Source organism: Sorex araneus, chromosome X (genome assembly GCF_027595985.1).
Source record: "Sorex araneus isolate mSorAra2 chromosome X, mSorAra2.pri, whole genome shotgun sequence".
In the NCBI taxonomy this organism is placed as follows: Eukaryota; Metazoa; Chordata; class Mammalia; order Eulipotyphla; family Soricidae; genus Sorex; species Sorex araneus.
The window spans coordinates 192,917,223-192,935,278 of NC_073313.1; the positions used below are offsets into that span (position 1 = coordinate 192,917,223).

The 18,056-nt window shown below is 41.0% G+C and overlaps 1 protein-coding gene across 4 annotated transcripts in view; it reads left to right on the forward strand.

Annotated features, from left to right (window-relative positions):
- Positions 1 to 18,056, forward strand: part of TANC1 (tetratricopeptide repeat, ankyrin repeat and coiled-coil containing 1) — a 246,711-nt gene that overhangs the window by 106,357 nt on the left and 122,298 nt on the right. For all 4 annotated transcript variants that reach the window (XM_055120531.1, XM_055120528.1, XM_055120530.1 and 1 more), the window contains exon 4: positions 9,584 to 9,760. In XM_055120531.1, the coding sequence (XP_054976506.1) occupies positions 9,584 to 9,760 (177 nt within the window). The remainder of the gene's footprint in view (positions 1 to 9,583; positions 9,761 to 18,056) is intronic.

Here is an 18,056-nt window from a genome sequence, read left to right on the forward strand (position 1 = left end):
AACCCTGTTCATTTTCCAGCACCACATATGTCTCCCTAACACTGCCAGGGCTCACTCCTGAACACAAGCCAAGAAATAGTTCCTGAGCACTGTTGGGTATGACCCCAATCCTCTTCCTCCACCCCAAATAACGATCAAAATTTTACTAAGTTTATAGTTTGGGCATATACATATTATTTTTCCATTATCATCAGGCATACACTGGCTTATATATACTGATTTATATGTTTATTCAATTTGTCTTATAAAATGTTGATCATATGGTGAACTCTACTTTTTCCTTTTGTAATTTTGTGTCCTTGGCAATGAAGATGGTCATTGTGGTGTTCTGTGCCAGTCTGCTTGTTTGGGAGGATGGGGGAGGAGGAGGGGGTGAAGATCTCTTTCTCTGCCCAGGGTCACAATCATGTTAGCGTTGTTGCACAGAGCCCTATTGTTTTAGAAGAGTGTGTGCTCTCTGGGGTTAAGGATATGGTTCAAAAGCCACATTTCCTGAATGAGAAGGGAGTAGAAGCAGAATCAGGTCAGTGAGCGAAGAGCTTGCAAGATGGATTTGGAATTTTGTTTATTGCATTTTTTTCCTTAATCATGATGTGCCCACTCTTGAGCAATTAATTTTTATTTTTTAAGTAACTGTTTTTTCCTCAAGGATAAATGGGCTGTATGTTTTCTGACTCTCTGAGAATATATTTTGGTTGATACCATATTTGATAGAAACTTGGTATAGTTTTATATGGTTTTATAAGGTTTGGTTGTGCTGTTTGTTGTCTTGTGCTGTTTGGGAGGAGGGGAGTAGGAGCGGGTGAATATCTCTTTCTCTGCCCAGGCATGAAATCATGCCATCGTTGTTGTACAGAGCACTATTGTTTTAGGAGAGTAGATGTTGCATACCTCCTTCTGGTTTGTAGTGCTAGAAAGAGAAATATTGGGAGTTGAATTGTGTCCCCAAAGACTCATTCAAGTCTTAACCCCCTAAATACCCATGAAAGTAACCTTGTTTGAAAATAGGGGATTGGTTGCCGCAATCAAGTTCAAATGAGATTGTTTTGAATTAGGATGGACCCTGATCCCCGGTTACCAGTGTCTTTTGACGAGCCTGGATCCGGAAGGAATCCTTCAAAGGCACTGATTGCAGTGATGCTTTTGCATTACCAGGGAGCACCAAGGACTGCAGGAAGCACCAGAGACTTGGAGAAAGGTGTGGATTTGAGTCTCTCAAGAGCATTCAGAGAGAGCATGGCTTTACCTGAAATTTAGTCTTTAAACTTAGAACCCTCAGAAATGGGAGAGAATAAAGAACAAATTTTAGTTGGGTAAATGACCCAGTTCATGGCACTGTTCACACCAATCTAGGAACAATGCAGGATGTCTGTGGGCAACCAGGTTCTGATTACTTTGAAAACCTCTTTAGTATTGTATGCTGTTAAGCTTTTTAATTTTTAAGTATATGCTTTCCTGTGATCATTTTTTCTTAAACTATCAACTTAAAGTTGCTTTTCCTTTCATGTCTCGTGATAAGAAATCAAGCATTTCCAATAGACTGACCACCTTTTTGCCTTAGTGGTTCCCAGCCTCACAGAAGTACCTGGGACAACTTTACCTGTCAGTACTGGAGTGTTTTCCCATCACTTAAAAGAAACCCAGTGGGAAGGGTGTGGGCTGCCTTCTGTGTAGGCCTGGAAAGTCCTGCTATTCCTAAGCCGAATTGCAGGCCCAGCACAACCAAATGGTAGTGTACCCTGGGGCAGATAGGACCTGGGGACCTGGCTGGCGAGTATGTGTCCACAAGAGAAAGTAGAGTATGAATTCCAAGGAGATTTAAAATGAACGTGGCCAGGTTTCATGTTAAATGACATCAATCTGATCTGCTCAGCTTCTTTCAGTTGGTCTCCATCACGGTTACCAGCCTCTCGTGCTCTGTGTGGTGGGAGCCACATTCAGCATCCAGACCCTGGAGACGGCAGGCCCAGCGGCTGCAAGAGTTAATCAGTGTACAGTGCAAAGTGAAACCAGAAGCTATTTAGGGTGCTTGCTGCCTAAACATCTCTCTCAGATCCACTTCGCTTGTATGGTGACAGCATAAGGTGTGACTGAAAGAAAATTAATGATCGCTGGGCCCTGGCGCCTCCCAAATGGAGTGTTCCAGGAGTGCTGTGGAGCTAATTAAGCAGCCAGCATGGAAAGTGGAAATAGACAAGGGAACAGGTTTCTTCTCACCGTGGCCTGGTGCTGCGTGGAGACCTACATACTCTATTTTTGGTTCTCCCTATTCAGTATATGAAATGACATCACGTTGAAAAGCTCATCACAGTAGTCCTTTCTCAGAGGAGCAGGGCTGAGGTGAGAGACGGAAAACAGGGTAGCCTAGCTTCATTCAAACTGGGCCCTGACATTTGCTGGTACCCTCAGGCAGAATGCTCAATGCTTTCCGGTGCCTCGATTTTCTCATCAGCATGGGGTTCAATGATAGCACCTGCTAAACAGGATAATTGTACAGGTAAGAGTGTAATAGGTGGGCTGGAGCAGGGAGGGCATTTGCCTTGCATGCGGCCGACCCAGGTTGAATCCCCAGCATCCCATATGGTCCTCCAAGCACCTCCAGGAGTAAGAGTAACCCCTGAGCATTTCTGGGGGCTGGAGTGATAGCACAGTGGTTGGGCATTTGCCTTTCACATGGCCGACCCGAGTTCGATTCCTCCGCCCATCTCGTCTCCCAGCAAGCTACTGAGAGTATTGAGCCCACAGGGCAGAGCCTGGCAAGCTACCCGTGTGTATTGGATATGCCAAAAAGAGTAACAATAAGTCTCTCAATGAGAGACGTTACTGGTGCCTGCTCAAACAAATCGATGAGCAACGGGATGACTCAAAAAGAAAGAAAAGAGTTGAATAGGTAGGAAGTGTCTAAACACCTGTTTGAAGTTCTATATCTTAAAAGGATTTATTAAAAATAGTCCCTATTGGGGTTTGGAAATGGCGAGTTTTTCTGGAGTTTTACATGCTTAAAGCCCAGAAACTCTTGTATAGTTCAGTATCCTAGAGCAAAACTTTGACAATTGGAGAGGAAGTGTCAGTCTGTTTATTCACTTGTGTTGAGTACATTTGGTTCTGTACCATTGAGTATGTAGACTCAATCTGTTGGGGCTGGAGCAGTACAGTGGGTAGAGTGTACTTACCTTGGCAAGCTACTTGGCATACAGCAGACCCAGGTTTAGTCCCCGGCATCCCATATTGTCCCCTGAGCACCTCCAGGAGAAATTTCTAAGTGCAGAGCCAGGAGTAACTCCTGAGCATCTCCAGGTGTGGCCCCAAAACAAAAATAAAAATAAAGTTCTCTTGGAGAGCCCAGCAAGCTACCGAGAGTATCTCACCCACACGGTAGAGCCTGGCAAGCTACCCGTGGTGTATTCGATATGCCAAAGACAGTAACAACAAGTCTCACAATGGAGATGTTACTGGTGCCCGCTCGAGCAAATCAATGAAGAAGAGGACGACAGTGACAGTGACAAAACCATGAGGATAGTTCTCGTCTCTGGTTTTATTTTTATTTTTTATTTTTATTTAATGACAAAGGGGTGAACTTGTCTGATGACTGTGTTTTTCTGTACTAGACTTTAACTTTCTCAACCTCGTATTGAATTGTTTGAGAATTAGTCATGCCATGTGACTAAGGTTTTGGAAAATTGCTTCCTTGGACACATCCAAGTTTCTTTTAGACTAATGCATATTAACAATCAGTAGTTCTGGCTGAACACTTGGTGGGATTCTATAAGACTTAAATGGTTTACAGAGCTTACAGATTCAGAGAGAACCATCACATGATGCCAAAAATGATACTGGATCTGTGGGAGGAAATATTTCCAATTTTTCTAGGTTTCTGTAAATATAGATGAATGATATGGTTATAAAACCTTATGATGAAAAATATAGTTAAGAAACATTAGTGCACTCCTAGGCAGGAACTGCATAAAAGATGCCTTAACACATTTAGTGCCCTAGTTTAATGTGTTGCACAAGTCTTGCATTCTGGAACTGAATAAACAGAACATCTTTTCTCAGCTTCCATTCCCCCCGCCCGCCTGACCACTTTAGTGGCATAGTAAGTGGAAATTTCATTTCCGGAATCTATAGCCCTATTTCCCTCAGTGTCTAAGCTTGCCCTTACCTTTCTCAGGTCTGCTCATCTATTCTTGCTGAAATATGCTCTTGCTTTCATCTTCCTCTTCTTCCCTTTTCCCTTTTTATTTTTTATAAATAAGGCTGGTCTAATCCTATACTCCACGTACCACATACTTTTATCTGTAATGTTGGACATTACAATTAAGCCATAGCCACCTTTAAACATTTGCCATCACCCAGATTCCCATTTTTTTCCATTATGAATTTAAATTCCCCTTTACTTTCTGTCATAGTGGAAAAAATGTAGGCAAAGAGCTATTATTAGAAGATCATTTTGCCAGTTAAAATATGCTTATTGGATTGCTTTGTACAGTTTTGTTACACCATCTTTGCAAACTTAGAGTAGGAATTACACATCCTTTGTGTGTATGCATGTCTACATTTTTTTTTTGTTTGTTTTCACTTTGGGTCTTATACCTAATGGCACTTGATAGTCCAGCCACACAGTACTTTGAAATTGATTGATATTACCTTTTCTCTCACCCCTCCACCTGTCAATGTTTATTTAAACCTTGTGATTTACAAAGTTGTTCATGATGATTTCTTACAGGCATTCAATATTCCAGCATCAATCCCAGCACCAAGGTGACCACCACTGTCGCCTTCCCTCCACCATTTTCTCGATTTTCCCAACCATCTCCCAAACCTGATCCCATTACACAATAATACAGAAGGTCCACAATAATTTATCTTATATTATTTGTTACCACTAAATGGCTAATTTAATGGTCAAAAATATTTTTTGAAATTCAAAACACAGTACTCGAGGAATCGTGCAGTATTGAGCAGTGAAGCTGGAGCTCCTCAATCCAGAGCATGTGCTAGAGTTCTTTGAGACATCTACCAGGCTTATATTTATTATGAATTATATTAACTGATAGGTCTGATGACCTTTTGGGCCTTTATTATTTTTATTTTTTGGTTCTTGGACCACACCTAGTCAATCTCAGGGCTTCCTCTTGACTCTGCACTCAGGGATCATGCCTGTCATGGTAATCTCAGGGCCATATGGGATGCCAGGGACCGAACCTGGATTGGCCACATGCAAGACTATACTCTTTTACTCACTGTACTATCTCTCTGATCCCTTTGGCCTCTCATTTTTGAAGCTAGAAAGTAGTGGTCTAAAATGAGAAAGGGTGGGCCGGAGAGAGAACCCAACATGCTGGAACACATGCTTTCCATGCAGATGTCCTGTTTTCAGTCCCCAGTACTACAAGGTTGTCATCCACTATGACCTCAGATCCTTTCTACCTACCCCCCTTCCAAAGACAGGAATAGTCCTTGAGCACTGCTGGGTGTGGCCCCAAACCAAAAATATCGGGTAGTTGTGTATTTGTGTGTGAATGATAGGAACTATATGCAAAGCGTTGATTGTACCACAAAAATACACTGCCCTCTGATACATTGAACTCATTAAAATCTGTTTGGGGGACCTTGTTTTGCTGCAAAGTGCACATGGAGTTTTATGCACATGGAGTTATGAATATGTTACCACTTGAGCTGGCTAATTTGGGGGGGACTTTGGAGAGTGGTTCTAATTGGGTCCCCACTTCTCATCATTAACCCTCAAGCTCCAGCTTGCTGACTGTGAATCTGCAATTGGGCTAGCTGCTCTGAGAGGAAAAGCACATGGGAGAATGATGTTAGTGTCTGTGGCATATAAATGTTCCATGGAAACTCCTGTCAGCAGAACAAGAGGAGGCCTGGTAAATCAGGGTGGAGGATAACCGGATTCTCTTACACCAGAGCGGAGTTCCCTACCTCTCAGCCTGCATATTTCTGCTGCAGCAAGGGTTATTGAAGTGTGGTTCCCATCACCTAATAGAGGTGGGAATAAATAGGTCACAGTTAAAGGGAAAAACCATACATCCCAGGCTAAAAGAAGAGTACCAGCCATGCTGATTGTGCAATGAAATGTTTTTAATTCCCCTTAAACCTCCCTAAGCATCTGCTGAGGAATGTTAAATCAACTGGAGAGTTTCTGGTGTCATGTTGCCCAGAACTTATATTGTGTAGCTCTTATGGATGCCCCGAAGAGATTTTCATTTTTCTATCACTGGCGTCATCGTGATGTGCTTGCACTTACTTTGACCTGAACTCCTTTGCCCTGGTGCAGTTAAGCACCAGGCCCCAGAGTGCTGTCTCCAGCTTCTAAGCCGCCAAATCACCCCACTTACTTTCTGCTGCCTGTCATATATGAAACTTCTTTCCCTGCTTTATGTCTTTCTAAAAAAGGAAGCTGGAAGTCGGGGATTTTTAAGTGTCTTTGAAAAGCCAACCAACAGAGCAACATGTTTGGGACTGATATTCGAGTGAGATGTCAAAATAAACTTAAAATAGACACCCCTCCTTCCCAAACCTCATCTCTATGTCCCATTTTATTGCAGACCACATAAAATCAAAGTGTTGGAGTGCAGCTGCTTCGGAGAAGTTCCTCATGGTTACGGCATGCTTTAGAAACTCATCCCCCACACGATTTTCAGTTAATGAAAATATTTGCTTTGCTTGATTAAAAACAAAGTTTATGGGCAGAGTTTATAATTGAGAAGTGAGTTCTCTCTTACCATTCAGTTCCCAGCATTTCTTGTTTCACATTTGAGAATTCTGTTTTGCTTTTTTTTTTTTTTAAGAAACCCTTTCTTAGAAATGAGCTTTACATTTTTATTCCTGGTGTTGTCATGATAAATGTGTGTCTCAGTATTGTGTCTCCATTCAAACAGGGATTTGACATCTAGGTTTTATTTATTTGTTTTGGCTTAGGTCAAGAATACTCATGTATGAGTAAAAAGTCACTTCCTGCCATGCCATCCTGTAGCCACCTACCTATTCAGACCTTATTTTAAAAATGTGGAATGATAACATCACTGCAAGTCTGCAAAGGGTCTCCCTGCCCACTCATGTCCTATGCTATGCTTGCTGAGGTCTTACATGTCTCTTAGTATATTTTGCTTAAGTATCAAGAATGAGGTGACTAGGTGCCATTCTTGTGCCATTCTAATACCTGCTAGCATTCTGAAGATGCAAACTATGGTGGGGACTGGTCGGGAAAGCCTGGTGTTAGACCAGATTGAATAAATGCTCTTCCTCCTTTTTTCAAGTCTCAGCACAGTGGGTATTCAGTTGCAGTGGTGCTGGTACACCCCCTGCTCTTGCTCTGCCTTAAGATACTTTTCATTACCAGACAGCTGAAGCAGGGGCAGCTGGGAAACTTCATGCCTTTGATCAGGACACCAAGGAGGTGTTTTTGGAAGCACTTTCAGCTCATTCATGGCAGTGGTGTAAGAAAACTCCTGCCTCCTGAGAATTGGCGGTGGTGGTGTTTTAACACTGCATGCTCAGAGTAAGTGCTGTTCACGTGGACTTAGGAGGTAAGGATCTAACTCTCGCCTTCTTCCGTCCTTTAGGGACAGAAATAGTATTTGCATTGAGTGTTTGCATGTATGTTCTTGTTTTTTTAAATTTAACGACAATTTCCTGATTATTCTGGTTGTTCAAATTCCAGCCATTTGGGAATTTAGTGGTACATGTTTAGTTACCCTCGTTTGTTAAAAACCCTTTCAAGTGTGGCTGGTCTAGGTGAGACATTAATTACCTTTCTTTCATTGCCAGCTCTACCCATTGCAGAACCAACCCATGGATTTTCTGTTCTCAACTCTCTGGTTTTGAGTTACCTTTCAAAGTCAGGCATGGACCTGTTTGCTTATTTAAACCACCCCTCCCTGGTTATGGAGGGGGCAGCTCTGCACTTCACCGTGCCTTCTAACGTGAAAAACATGTCCAAGGACGCAATTTGGAACTTAATGGTTTGGATCTTATCCCTTTTGAGCCTGGTGTATAAGGACCTGCAAAGATTGAGTTCCCACCTGACTAGACAGCTTTCAATTAAAAGCCAGACCTTGAATTTTCCAGAGTCAGGCACAGTAAGGGCCACTTGGATGACCTTTGTGAGAAAGGCTCATTTGCTTTCTGGGGGAAAACTTTCTACATCTTTCCAGTTCTGCTGCCTATAATTTAGAGCTTGAAGATTTTTTCAGTCATTCGAGTAACGTTTGACCTTCTCTCCTTGTACTTTCTCAGCAGTTTTTAGTACATAAGCATACACCACTATGGGGGTGTATGGTGATGGGGAAAGAGCAATAGGAGGAGAGCCTGTTAATTTGAATAATTGGACTGGCTGAATTCCCAGCCCCTGCTTTTTTTTTTTTTTTTTTTTGAGAGACTGGTCTGAGACTACATATTCTCTTCTTTGTGTACTCTCTGTGCTTAAATTGTATCTTATTTTTTAGCATCTGCCTGCCATAGCATGTGAAATTATATTATAGTAAGCTTGTGCTTGTAGGGACTGAATACCAAGGGCAAAAGGGCAACCTGCTTACTAAGAAGACTGTGGTTCTGACTCATGACTCAGGGTTTGAGTTGGTTAGGTTGTATGTTTTTCTTTTGTGTTTGGGTCACACCTGGTGGTGCTCAGGGGCTGTTCCTAGATCAGTTGTCATGGGTCACTCCTGGTAGTGCTTGGAGATTGAGTCAGGATCTGCGGCATGAGGACAAGTGCCTCTGCTCCTATATTATCTCTGGTCCCAGTTGGTTGAGTTGTAGAAGGCTGGACCTTGTGCTCTGGTGCTTGTGGGACAGGTTAGTGAGAGCCATGAGGGCTGCAGGAGAAGAGAATGAAAGTAGGCAGCCTATTCATTGAACCTATCCAAAAGTGAATACTTCACTTTTATGGATCTGTTTCGGGGCCACATTCTGCTATGCTTAGGAGTTTACTCTCAGCTTGTTGCTTGGGCGTTAGCTCCCAGTCCTATTGGGCATTCTTACTGGAGAGAAACAGTGGGAGACCAGAGAAATCTGGAAGGAATCTTGATCTTTGGATCTCCTGTGGTGGCTGCTCTAAAATTAATAAACACTACACCTTCCTGACCTTGCCTTAACTGCAATCACAACTCCCTGTGGATCTTTCATACCTGATTTTCATTTAGCCTTTGGACCAATTATTAGGAATGAAACCAGACTAGTTAATAATGGTACAAGAAGGGGCATGAGGCAGAATTCATGAGTACTTGAGTGGTGAAACTTGAATTTTCTGTTATGGTAATTGGACTAAATGATAAAAAAAAAAATTGAAAATCATTCCACATATACATGTTCTTTATGGAGAGTCTATCCTAGAAATGAATTTTATTCTCAGAATAAAGTTCTTGGGCCAAGGAGGTGGCTCAGAGGGCAGCAGTGCATGCTTCACCGACGCGTGCACCAGCCCTGAGTTCAGTGCTGGACACTGTATCATCCCCAGCTCTGCCATATATGGCCCAAACACAAACTGAGAAAGAAGTAATTTTTATGCACCACGATAGATGCAATCAATGTCTAACCAAAGGTTCTCTTCTCTTCTTTTCTCCAGGTGACCTGGGTACAGAGACTCTCCCCTCAGTCTTGGCCCCCGGTGGTGACTTTTCCACAGCAGAGGACACCTACAGGGTGAGCTTGGCCAAAGGGGTGTCGATGTCTTTGCCTTCGTCGCCTCTGCTGCCTCGACAGTCTCACTCAGTGCAATCAAGATCAAACAAAAAATCCCCAGGTAAATAGACAATACCACCACAACCACACCAGCAATCTTGGTTATGGAAGTAACACTTGCGGTGAGATGAAAAACTTCTGCTCACCCTAAATCTTCGCAAAGGAGGGTTCTCTTTTTTGCTTGTTTGTTTGTTTTGTTATAGCAACTTCAGGAAGAAGGAATTTTGCTTTTGAAGTTTGATTTGAATAGGTTGACCTCTGTAGTTCAGTCAGTATCTAAACTGTTTGGAAATCCAAGGGAAGACTTTTCAGAGATTCAAGATCCTATAGTCTCTATGAACATTAACGACCTTCTTTTTTTTTTTTTTTCTTGTGCAGGAGAATAAACTGGGGGACACTTTATGTTCATGGGGAGGAGAGATAGCTCTCCAGGAATGCTTTGTATGGAGAAGGCCTGAGTTTAGTCTCTGATTGGTCCCCCAAACACAAGGGAGGGCCCTGGGCAAAGACCTGGGAGTTAATCCCTGCACCACTGGGTGTGGCCCCAAAAAACCGAAAAGAAAATAAACTCATGGTGGTGCACCAAAATGCTATGAATTTTGACAAGTGTAATTTTTCTATTTACTCCCAAGTGGTATAAACTAATATGTATTTTCCAATACATTAGTATTTTGATTGCTTTTTTTGACATCCATCATCTACCCAATTTTAGTGAAATGCATACTTGGAAAGGAAGGAAGTAACAGAATGGATAACTTGTATAAAGGATTTTGTTTTCCGTCATTTTTACAGTTTACACTTAGCATAACCACTAAAACCCCAGGTATTACTTAACTTTGAGAGGCTATGACTCAGATGAGAGGAAAAGCCTTTTCCAAATGCTCACACCTGGAATCAGAAATGTTCTTTGATCTTCTCGTAGGTTTGCTTACTATTTGTTTACTGAGGGAGGACAGGATAATTTGGCTTCTTATTGATCATATGCCAGTTAGAGGATTCTTCTCATTTACTTGTAAGCTAGCTTGGAATCTGATGTAAGAATGCTTTGGGGATGTGAAATTGGTATCCTTTCCTCGTTTCCTGAATATTTGTTATACTTGAGATGTCGAATATATTATTTCTGAATTAGTTGGTGTATGCTTGCAGTTTATGTAGGGGTCAAATTTAAGAAGGCAAATTGTAAGATTTTAAATGTTATAAAAGGTTCTATTAACTATGAGTGAGTGTCCACAGTCTCTATTGTTCCGGAACAGTCTTATTGTGAACAGCATTGTTTACAGTTCAGTCATTAGTTGGAATTTGGAAACCTTTTTGGTATGAAATGATTTCCTGTGCCAAGGAATTTGACCTGTTTATCAGTATTTGGGGGAAATTCCTGGAATATCTTTTTTACTCTTTGCCTCTCCTCCCCCCTCCCCCCACCACTGTTATCTCTGTAAGATTTCTTCTCTTCTTTCAAATCTTAGCTCCCACACTGCCTCTCTTTTAAAGTTTTTACCCATTGGAGTAGCTCTCTTTTCTATAAATTGTAAGCCACATTTTATAAACTATGTCACACATCTTTTTCTCCAATTAGTGTGCACATACTTCATCAGGTTACAATAGTATGAGACAGGGACAAATGGAGACGCTACTGGCACCCGCCTCGAGCAAATCAATGAATAACAGTATGACAGTGATACAGTGTGCGCATGTTTTTCCTATATCTGATGGTGAAAGAAAGACGTGATATTTAAGTAGACCTCATCTATATCTAATGAAATAGAATTTTGAACCAGTCTGGAGCTTAAGGGATTGCAGTTTAAGATAATGTCAAGTGCAGAAATTTGACCTTTAGCCCATGTTCCTGCAAATGAAATAATGCTGCTTGGGCTTAAAGACTGAGAACACTTCAGAAAAGACTACAAAATAGAGACTTAGAGATTTAATTTTATTAACCTTCAGTGTTGGATTTATTGAGACTTTAATATTTGTGCAACTTATCACATCATTTCCAGCCTTACTAAAATATAATTGTTTATCTATGTTTATATTGCAACGTGATGATTCCCAATAAGATAACACAGGCATCTCCTCACATAATTGCTGTTTGTTTTGTGGTGTTTTGGTGTGGGATGTGAGGGAGCAGTGAATGCTGTGGCCAGCCTGGATCTCAGAATTACAGAAATTCCGGTGGTGAGCTTCCTGACAGGGCCATGTGTCCTTTTGTATTCTGACCAGATTTTGTTTCTTTGATTTTTGAGAAGATATGTCAAATTTTTTTCATGCTAAATTATTTCCCAGGCCTTCTGATAGAGAAGGGAGTGGATTCTGTGGTTCTGTAATAGTTAATCTTTAGTGAACAGAAAAAGCTGTTCTCTATATTGGTTGCTTTTGGTCAAAAATGGCAGATGAATTCCTTCAACAGATACTTGTAGTGGAGCAGTGCTTTTGCATTGCTTAGGTTTGTGCTGCAAATTAGTGTCTCACGGTGGTAATTGAGCTTTATGATCTTGGTTATTTAAATTCAAAAAGAAAAGTTAAAGATATCCATGCTTAAAATGACACTGACTCAGAATATATCAGACAGTAGACAATATTATTTCTATAGTATCTACCACACAGGTTTCTGTTTAAATTATAACATTGAAAGAGCATATATATAAATGCACATATGCGTGTGTTTATATATCTGCCATATAGAATATTTTATATATGTGTATATACATGTATGTGTGTATATGTATATAACACTTTTATATATATTCTACCTGCCTATAAAGAAAATAGTTGGCATATGGTTGCAAGCGTGTGCTGCATTTAAAAATAGCCATCTATTTAAAAATCTAACACAGTTGTTGCTAATGATAGAGTAGAAAGGTGTGCCTGCAGTGCCCATAGGTAATGAAGCTTCACCCTATTCTCCTACCCCACCCACAGGAACTGTGCTTTCAGTCCTGATACTCCTCAAACCCAACTCTGAAATTGCCTTGACTTTCATTCTCCTTCGTAAGAAGACCTCTTTCTCTTTTAAGAAGGTGCTATAAAACCAACCGACCAACCAGCCAGGCTCTTTCCCTTGTTTGGTACAGTCTCTTCACTAGTTGATATTAATTGGAAACTGTCAGAAAATGTTATTCTATTAAGGGTCAAATGTTGCACCCCTGTAATGGGCACTTAGCACAACCTGTATTAATGCAAATGAGTGACTAGCTCCTGAGCCATGGCACCTGTGAGCCAGAGGAAAACTGCAATAATGTGACCCTAAATTTATGTGATCAGGTTTTTTACATTCCACTTAATAGTGTCGATTATTTTATTGACTCGTACCTGCCATCTTTCTCCGTTTTTATTTTCTTCACTGCTAGTTCGAAGATTTAGAATATTGTTTTCGAACTCCGTTTTCTCCATGCTCTTAACAAAAAACATTTGCTGGTAATGAATACAGGACCAGTATCCATTAATGTAATTTTGTGGCTGTTGCAAGCCTTTTTGGATTAAGAATTCATTAACATTTGTAATGTATCCTTTTGTCTTCTAGAGAAGAACAAAAACCATTTCCTGTGGTTTATTTATCAGTAATATCATTAGTTGCTTCGTATTTGGCTTACATTTCCCAGATCGCTTTTGGGCCCATTATGAAATATTTAAAAGATAGAAATATTTAAAAGGTAGCGTATGAAAGGGACGCGGCCCTTTAAAATATTGTGGTGGGGACCCTGGTCGCCAGTGGAAAGTGGGTGATGCTGCTTTTCTTTGTGCCTTTGGGGAGCTGGTCATGCTGGCTCTTTGCACTCTGCCTTCAGTCTTAGTTGACAGAGCCGATAGAGCAGTTAGAAACCACTCTGGGTGGCTGTGTAAGGGGAAAGCCTCTAGACAAACAGTCTGTACAATGGGAGTTTCTCTGCCCTTTGATTCTTAGACCTTGAGTTAATGTCTGCCGAGACCTCCCCTCACACCACAAGTGTTGTTTGTAGAAAATTAGGAAACCCTAGCATACAGATAGAGCTGTGGTTAGTGTTTTGATTTTTTAGTTAAAAATCACAAGCAATGACCAAGAAACTATTCCTTTTTCAATTTAATATTATATTGTGAGCAATTTTCAGTTTGCCTAAGGAATTTGATACTCAAATGCCTATTTGTTTTTTTCATAATTAATTTTGTTACATAATTAATGATTCGTAAATGCGTATCACTGTATCACTGTCATCCAGTGGGCGCCAGTAATGTCTCCACTCGTCCCTGTCACATTCAGGGTCAGGGGAATGAGGCCCATTATTGTTACTGTTTTTGGCATATTGAATATGGCACAGGTAGCTTTCCAGGCTCTGCTGTGAATTTCATTACTAGATATATAAATTATTTCTCTGTATTTTTTCTTTTCACAGTGTATTTTTTCTTTGGGTGACATCTGGCGGTGCTCAAGGGTCACCCAGACTCTGTGCTGGGGCTCACCCCAGCAGAGCTTGGGGAACCCTGAAATGCTAAGGACCAAACTTAGGATTTCTGCATGCAACCTCAACCTCTACCCTTTGAAAAATTAGCCAGGCCCTGTTTTTCAGTATTTAAAATTTGTAGCTAGAAATAAAGCACAGAGGGCAGGGCACTTGCCTTGCAGACAGCTGCTCCCAGTTTGATCTGGCACCACATATGTTTCACTGAGCACAGCCTGGATCAATTGCAGAGCCAGGAGTAAGCACAACCAGTGTGGTCCCCCCAAAAAATGGGGCTGGAGAGATAGTATAGTGTGAAGGGCGCTTGCCTTGCACTCAGCCGACCCAGGTTCAATCCCCCCACACCCCATATTGTCCCTCGAGCCAGCCAGGAGTGATTGCTAAACACAAGAGCCATGAGCAAGCCCTGAGCACCACTGGGTATGATCCACAAACAACAAAAAAGTTGCATGACCCCATTTTTTATATCCTATTGTAATATTCAACTAAATAGTAAAGTTCACATAACAAGTTTTACCATATGAGTTGCTTTTATGTGAATACTTTTTGTATATTTTAGCTGTGGTAAGTATATTCACAATGTTTTACAACTGGTCTCCAAGACTGATAAGGATGTTTTTGTCCAATAATTTCCATACATCTGACATCTCAGAAGAGTGAGGTTCCCAGAAGTGGGATTATTGAACTAAATGAACTGCATTTTAAAAAGATTTTTAATAATCCTTCCTGGTCGCTTGGCAGAGAGCTGTATTGATTTCACGTTCCTTGCAGCCTACTTTGAGAGGCTTCCTTTTGAAGTTCTCATCATCGAGAGCAGCCTTAAATGGCAAGTGCCAGTCTGTTCTCCTTCCGGGCCAGCTGAGGACCACTGAGGATTGGAGAAGTCTTTCTACAGCTCTCTCTTTGAACTTCTTCTGTCTGCAGTTCTCAGACAATTTCCATTTCCTTTATTTCCCCAATATTGTGTCAAGGGAATTATTACAGCTGAGTCAGATAAAGTTCATGATCAGAAAAACACTCAGCTGGCTCCCAGTTTTAGCTGTAACTGCAGTCTCTGTTATGTGGGGAAATGGTGTTGGATCATAAACACATTAGAGTTGGCACAGCCTCTAGAGCACACCCAGTCAGTCTTCTTCACAGATATGGGACCAGAGATTTCACATCATTATAGAACTTGCCCAGTGTGAGAGTTATTGGTGAGTTTAGTCTAAGCCCAGTCTGCTGCCGCTGACTGCAGCCTCTTCCATGACATTTGAGTTGTCCTGCCAGCATATTCTCAACACGTGTGTTCTGGTTGCATGCATGGGGGAAACCATAGACTTAAAGAATGTGTAAGCATGCATCTGTTGAGGCCACTTCTTTGGGATTGGAGAATAATACAGAAATGATTAGTAACAGCCGAATGTGTTTGTGGAGCCAGCCTGTGCTAGACCCTTTGCTCACTTCAGAGCAGTCAGATCTACAAGCAGGACCCTGACCTTCAGCATGCTCAGTTCTTCCTGCTGTGGTGAATAGAACACTTTGTGGGAGACTTATATGAGCACCTTCTTTAAGAAGTCTCAGCCCCCTACATTGTCCAGTGACCAGGACACACACTTTTGATTTTCACCAGCCACATATTTTAGAACAATTAAGCTTTCCTTTGCTCTGCTGTGGACCTCTGAGTACCATTTAGGGCCTTACCTTTGAGTTGGGTTCAGCCGTATACAAGTTGGCTGAACCTTAGAGCAGGCCAACCTTCACAGTTCTGTTGAACACCCAAGAAGCATGGCCTGGCATTGGGACCTTTGTAAGTTTCCGTGCCAATTCTAACATGTAAGAAAGTGGGAGAACTCTTGATGACAGGTATGTGAATATCTACAGTTCCTTCTCAGTGAAGATAAGTATACAGATATTTGTGTTACCTTTATTTTTAAATGGAAAGTTATAATCAAAGAGAAAATTTCATTACAAAAACTACAAAGTAAAGATTCAGTATAACTTCATTCCCATTCTACACCCAGAAAAATGACCATTGTTGTCACTTTAAGTGATAGTGATGAATTTTCCTAGCCCCCACACCCCTACCACAGTTAAATGTATGACAGAGAGATTCCTATTGTTCCACTAAGAACAACATAAGAACATTCTTGTATGTTAATATTTGAAGCCATGCTGATATTTTTATTCGATAAACTATATAAAGATGGGGTCTCTAGGTGAAAGCCTCTTAATGTTGAGAATAAATTTTTAGTTACTTGCAATTTTTTTATTTTTGCATTTTGTGATATTTTTCTTTGTTCTGCTGAGGTATTGAAAGTATTGTTTTTTTCCCCTGAATTATCACTGTTTTTTTGCTTTACAGCTTCAGTCATATATCTCATAAAAAGAAATTCCTAATTCTTTAGTTTCCAATTAATTCATTTTACAATGTATTATGCCCCAAAGAAGTTTTTCATGTTCTCAATTCAAATTTACATATTTTCCCATTGTGACTTGCTCTATTGTGTTTTTAAATAGTGGCATTAAGATAATTTTTAAGGGGCCGGAGCGATAGCACAGCGGGTAGGGCGTTTGCCTTGCATGCGGCCGACCCGGGTTCGATCCCCGGCATCCCATATGGTCCCCCAAGCACTGCCAGGAGTAATTCCTGATGCAGAACCAGGAGTAACCCCTGAGCATCGCTAGGTGTGACCCAAAAAGCCAAAAAAAAAAGGATAATTTTTAAGCCATATAATTTACCCATTTAAAGTTTACAGTGTAGTTTTTTTTAGCATTTTCATGGAGTTATAGAGCCATTGCCTCAGTCTAGTTGTGTAGGACATTTTTATTTCCCTTAAAAATTATTATTAGCAATTACTCTATATTCTACTTGTCACAGTTCTCTACCGCCCAGCTTTCAGCAGCTGCTATGCTACTGTTAGTCCATAGATTTGTCTCTTGTGGGCATTTATTGCAAGTAGTCATGTACTGTGTGGTCTCCTGTGTTCAGCTCCTTAACTGTGTTTTCTGGATTCATCCATGTTGTACCCATACGTCAATGCTTTATTCTATTTTATTATCCAATATTTTGTTGTATGTATTTACCACTTTTTAAAACCCTTCTCCCTCTTTTTATTTTTATTTTGGGGCTGCACCTGGCTGTACTCAGGGTGTCCAGGGGACCATATATGTTGCTGGAAATAGAACCTGGGTCATCCGCATGTAAGGCAAGTGCCCTACCTGCTGTGTGATCTCTCCAGTCATCATTTTTTTTCCTTTTTTTTTTTTTTTCAGAGAAGCACAGCCAGTGAAACTCAGGGGCTACATCTAGTTCTTATGCTTGTTGATCCCAGAATTTGAACCAGTGTTGCAACTAAAGCTGCATACAAGCCTCGTACCTTAACTTTTGTACTATCTCTCTGACCCCCAAAGCCCATTTTTGTTTATAGATTTTTGAGTTGTTTTCATTGTTTGACTGCTATGAATAGTGAACATTGGTGTGTGTATTTTTGTATGCTATCCCTTTTGGGGGGAGTAGGGGGAATAAATACCCTGTAGAGTTTCTGAGTCATGTTATAAATCACGTTTAAGTATTATAAGATATTGCCAAATTGTTTTCCAAGATGACTGCACTATGTACATTCTCTCAGAATTGTGAGGGTGCAGTTTCTTCACAACCTTCCTGGTACTTATGTTTGTTAGTCATTGTTAGCTTTTGTAGTTGCAGTATCAAGGAGATGTATCTGTTGTGGTGCCAGGGATTGTTTGCTTAGTTGTAGTGCTAGGGATTGCACACTTGTTTTTGACCCATGTGATAAGGGGAGGTACAGGGTTCAAACTCAAGGCCTCAAGCATGCCAGGCACTGTCCCAATGAAGCACCTTCCTGAGTCCCCTATACGTTTGACTACAGCCAACCTGCTTCGTGGGAACAGTTATATCACTGGAGTGATTTTTATCTTGAG